The following is a 6,000-nucleotide window of genomic DNA, read 5'->3' on the forward strand; positions in this document are numbered from 1 at the left end:
ATGAGGTAAACCTAACTAGGCAAGTTTTCAAGTGGAAAAAAATTGAGATTTTCTTTTACTCCAAACTCAATGTGAAGTAATTGTGTGAAACAATTGCTAAAATGGTTATAAGACTAGTAAATATGACTTGACTGCGCTCAAATATTAATTAAATAGAGTTTCAAAGTTTCTAACATGTGTTTTATAAATAGTGATTATCCCAAAACCAACGTTTTACATCGTTTTTTTTTTTTTTTTGTTTGTTTGTTTGTTTTGTTTTCTTTTTTTGATAAAAGGCAGCTAGTTGTATTGTGTTATGGACAAGGGGAAAGAAAGCCTCTACCTGAAAACCTACCACCATCAGAACCAGATATATATGCAGTGCTATGATACAAGGCATTAAAGAATTTTATATCTTTAAAAGACATTCATACTACAGCATATGTTTGCTTGGAGGAAAGCATCATAACATAATGAAATAAGCACTGGAATAAGTAGAAGTCCCATATTAAAATCTCGAATGTGCTCCAGCTCATTTTTTTCCCATGACTCAAATAATTTAACCTCTGTGAGGTTTAGTTACCTATTTTGAAAATGAGTTATTCTTTAACTATTTACATGATCTTTAGCAGTTCAATATGCCATTATTCTAAATTCATAGGTAGTAGGAAGGACCAGGAATTCCAGGAGAGAAGAACCAGATGAAATGCTAGTCAAGAATAGAGGAAAACACCCAAGCATCTATATTAGGGCCATTCTTGCACTGTAATAAACACCAGTGTTCACAACAGCATTGCTCACAATAACCAAAATGTGGAAACAACCCAATTGTTTACCAACAAATGAATGGATAAACGAAACGTGGTATACCCATAGAATGGAATATTCAGTCACAGAAAGAATACAGTTTTTGGTATATGCTAAAAAAAAAAAAAATAGAAATACCTGAGACTAGGTAATTTATAAGAAAATAACTTTAACTGATTCATGGTTCTGCAGGCTATATAGGAAGCCTAACAGCATCTGCTTCTGAGAAGATCTCAGGAAGCTTCCAATCATGGCAAAAGGCAGAGGGGGGACAGTTATCTCACATTTCAGGAGCAGGAGCAAAAGACAGAGTGAGGTGCCACACACTTTTAAACAGCCAGATCTTGCAAGAAACCACTCACTATCACAAGGACAGCACTAAGGGGATGGTTTTGAACCATTCATGAGAAATCCACTCCCATGATCCAATAACTGCCCACCAGGCTCCACCTCCAATGCTGGGGATTACAATTAAACATGCGGTTTGGGCAGGCTACACACATCCAACCTGTATCAGCTTCTAAGCCCACTATGCCCACTCCAACATTGCATCAGTCCTGTACTGTTTCTCAAAGTTGTTTATATAAGCATATTAACTATAATCTCACTTTTTTTTTTTTTCTGTTTATCCAGGTTAACCTTGATTTTCACACCAAAGAAGTCATTACAAAGAGCATCACTCAACCTACCCTCCACAGTTTTGATGCTGCACAAAGCAGAGTATATCAGCTCATGGAACAAGACAGTTATGCACGTTTTCTGAAATCTGACATCTATTTAGACTTGATTGAAGGAAGACCTCAGAGACCAACAAATCTTAGAAGACGATCACGCTCATTTACCTGCAATGAATTCCAAGATGTACAATCAGATGTTGCCATTTGGTTATAAAGAAAATTTATTTTGCTCATTTTTATGACAAACTTATACATCTGCTTCTAACATATCGCATGTTTATGTTAAGATCTGGTCCCATCCTTTAAACTGAAATATGTCACGTGAAATGATTTTAAAAATGTAAAAACAAAACTTTTTGTTAACAAAATACATACAGTATCTGTCAGTATATTCTGTAAAACCTTCTATTTGATGCCATTCCATTCATAATCAGAAAAAAACTTATTTCTTAATTAAAAGGCAGTAGGAAAAAGTAATAATGTTTTATAAGATTGTAGAGTTAAGTAAAAGTTAAGCTTTTGCAAAGTTGTCAACAGTTCAAACAAAAATCTAGTTGGGATTTTTTACAAAAGCGGCATAATATGTGTTATATAAATATAATAATACTCAGCTATCCAAATGTTCAGATAGCATCTTCCATAATGAATGTTCTCTTTTTTCGGTAATAGTGCAGAAGTGATCTGGTTCTTACAATGGGAGAGGAAGAACATTTATTATTGGGTTACTACTAACCCTGTCCCAAGAATAGTAACATCACTTCTAGTTATAAACCAGCAACAGGAACTTTTGTGAAGACACATTCATCTCTACAGAACTTCAGATTAAATATAATCTAGATTAATGACTGAGAATAAGATCCACATCTGAACTCATTCCTAAGTGAGCATTGACATACCCAGTTATACAAAGCACTTCTGTTGGTCACAGAAACATGACCAGATTTTGCATATCTCCAGGTAGGGAACCGAGTAGACTACCTTCTCACCTGCTAAGGAAACTTGCTACTAAACTATTAGGCCATCAATGGCTTGAATAAAAACCAGAGAAGGTTTTGCCCAGGAGGTCTCATGTTTGGCCCTTTGAAATTGTGGGTAGAAATCAGAAACGAGATGAGGGGAAGAAGCAAAGAGTCTAAAGCTCTCGCGATTTGGTCATCTGCCGCATTGGTTCATATTCAGAAAGTGTTATCTCATTGATTATATTCTTGTCAAACAAATCTGCTTAAGTAATTATTATTCAAATAAGATTATACTAATACATTTTTATGTCACTGTTTTAAAGAGATATTTAATTTTAAATGTGTTACATGGTCTGTAAATATTTGTATTTAAACATGCCGTGCCTTAGGCTTTGGAAACATAATGTTAGTGGAAATGTAAAATGTAAAAACTTTCGATCATTTATAGTGATAAATATTTTTAACTTCATTCATACAGTTAAGTTTATCTGACAATAAAAGCTTTCACTGAATGTTGATTATCCTTCCTGTTATGTAATAAGGAATAAACATATTTTCTTCTTTTAGAGTAATATTGGGATAGAAAGTATTAATGGAGTTATTGTATCATTGATCTTAATGCTATATCAGTTGTTTAAACTGTTGTGAATATAAAAACAAAGTATCTTGCATTTCAGAAATCAACTAAAAAGGTGATTTTTATGGTTTCCTTGGTTAATTCCTGTTTTCTTTTTCTGTATAGAATTTAATTGTTTCATATACAGGATTAAGACTTGATACAAACTTTGTGATCTCATCAGAAACATCATGGGCTGATTTTAATAGCGTTGTTCTGGTACCACAAATATGTATCATGTAGCTTTTCCATATATAATGCTATTCAAAATCATCTGATCTCTTTGTTAAATTACGAAATATTCAATGAGATGCTTCAAAAACATACCAGGACTTCTTCATAAATAATCACTGACTTCAAAAACTTTGCACTCTCTGGAGGAGAAAACATGGACAAATACAGAAACAAAATAAATAATTAGACAACTGAAAGTAGCCAAGCACAGATGCACAGAAAGCACCGAGTGTTGGCTGAATGATGGCAGAATGCACAAATTGAAACTAGACTTGAAAGCCTCAGTATGCGAGTTCCCCTAACTGGATGTGGGATCCTCAGAAGTTTATATAACTTCTAAGGACTCTTTCCATCCACATTCGTTTTAAGATAAAGACTCAGGATTTCTACTTTCTAGTGTTCTTTATGGTCCCCACATAAAGAACACTAATTAATTCTAATTTGTTCACTTGATATTCTCCAAAGCAACTCTTGATGTGTATCCAAGGAAAAGAGACAAATAAGTATAATTAATGAAGGAAAACTTAAGACTAAAAGTTAACATGGGATGTTTGTCTAAGAATAGGGCACAAGATTAAAGAAAACCCAGAAACATATGAAGGAAAGAAGCCACAGGAAATAGAGACTGAATTTTTTTTTGACCAGTCCAGTGTATGATAACAATGTCTTTAAAGTATTGGATGATAAATAAAGTTGGGTTGAATTAGATAATTTGGGGCATTTTTTGAAGTCCATAAGCAATAGTAAATACCTAGACTGTCAAGTTATGAACGTAATAAAAGATCAATAAGTGATTGCAAAGTCAGGTGAAATCAAAAGAAAGCATTATAAGGAAGTTAGAGTCGTATTTCAGCAAAGAGTAAAGTCTTTAATTTGTGGTGCATTTTTATTTGAATTGTATCTCTACTATCTACCAAGTGTACTATGTTGAGAAAGCTACCTAAATTCTTATCTTCAATTTTTTATTTGTAATACTGGAATAAAATGTTCACAATGTTTTTATGGTGATTAAATTGTAAGTATTTGCAAAGTGCCAACTACAGTATTGACTTCAAGCATGTGGATGGATTTTAGAAATTATTCCCTGTGTTTAAGTGTCACATTTTAATTTTAACATAAATTTTTATAATAATGTCTTGGTTACAAATCAAAAAATATCTTTGAGAATAATGAGATTTTTCTTGACTAAAGTATGGGGATAACTATTGCTCTCCTCAAAATTTTATAATTTTTACTTCATAAAAAATGCTTTTTCAGCTAAATTAAAATATGGGAACATTTTAAGCATAAGCATTTTTCTAAAGAAAAAGCTTTTTTTAAAAAACAACCCTTAACTTTTTAGTTATGTGCAGTGCAGATCTTCGTTAAGAGGAAAAAAAAAAAAAAAGCATGGTGAAGATGTATACCCTCCCCGACCCACCTCATCAGATGCTAAGTCTTAGCTATGGCATTAACTAAATTTAAAAAGATTAATTTATTTTCATTGTGCCACATTGTTCTTATATTTAATTTCCTGGCTCTTTATCATCTACCTAAAAAGGAAAAAAATTACCAACACAAATTTAACCACGTTTGTTTAGCTATGTCATCTGAAGCCTTTTCAGCAATGAAAATAAAAGTTGGTACAACTTATCAAAACTCATATTCTATAACTTGAATAAATGAACAAGTATTTATTGAACACTTGTGTTTGATTGCTACTGCTTGCTTCTGGGCATCCAAAAGTGAATTTAACAGTGGGAGTGACAGGGAAAGAGAGAGAAAGAAAAACTCTCTTCATGGTATATTCTCTGATAAAGTTTGCATTCTGCAATACGCAGCTGAGAGCCATGTTTTAAACTTTTCTTCATATGTATCCCAAATAGCAAATCCTTCTACGACCAATTGTGCAGATTACCACTTATCTTTTGAAGCTAGGAGTTAAGTAGCTAATTTCCTCATTTAAGGACAATACAAAAGATTCACTAACTTGCATATCTTTGTGCATCTTTTATAAAACAAAAGCAGAACAGAAAGTATATGTACATATAAATACATTTTATTAAGGGTTTGAAGATTTTGGTCATTTCATTTTATTGATTTTGCCCTATAAATCAACCAATTACAGAGGGGTCCTTTGAAGATGAAAAAACAAAAAGTTTAAGAAACATTTAAAAAATTAAATCACTTGGGAAACAATACAAATTTAGCAGCACAGGTAGTAAAATGTTACATTTGGAAAACTAAAAAAATAAGATTGAGCTGTGTTTTGAAAGTCATAATTATTTAACAGTAAATATATACATTTACCTGGAATCTTACCTACTAATTAAATTTTGTAGAGCAGAAATGAAACTTTTAGAAGTAATAAGCAAAGCAACTATTTTAAATGTCAGACATTTGCTAAAATAACAATATTAAATTTTAGATATTTTGTCTACAATCTTATTATTTCTGATTTTGTTATCTATCTGTAACAAACAGATAACAATTGTGAGAAAAATGAAGACTGAATCATTGTTAAATTTTGAGACACTAAAAAATGTCAAAATTCTTTTTGTTAGATGCTATTTACTAGAGCAAGAAAGTGAATAAAAAACATATGGAAAGATTGACATCAACATGTAAAACCCAGCAATCATTTTTTTCAATGTGGAATTGTTGTTACATGTAAAGAAACTAAAATATTGAAACATGAATCCAAGTGAGATCAAATCAGCATCAATGATAGCAGGAATAAATGTATTTA

General features: G+C 32.0%; 1 protein-coding gene across 1 annotated transcript in view; it reads left to right on the forward strand.

Moving 5' to 3' along the window:
* The window catches only part of RGS18 (regulator of G protein signaling 18), a 28,987-nt gene extending 24,248 nt beyond the window's left edge, over positions 1–4,739 (forward strand). The window contains exon 5 of the mRNA XM_010381763.2: positions 1,420–4,739. Within this exon, the coding sequence (XP_010380065.1) occupies positions 1,420–1,677 (258 nt within the window). The 3' untranslated portion in view covers positions 1,678–4,739. The remainder of the gene's footprint in view (positions 1–1,419) is intronic.
* Positions 4,740–6,000: the final 1,261 nt, after the last annotated feature.

Source organism: Rhinopithecus roxellana, chromosome 8, assembly GCF_007565055.1.
Source record: "Rhinopithecus roxellana isolate Shanxi Qingling chromosome 8, ASM756505v1, whole genome shotgun sequence".
Classification (NCBI taxonomy): Eukaryota; Metazoa; Chordata; class Mammalia; order Primates; family Cercopithecidae; genus Rhinopithecus; species Rhinopithecus roxellana.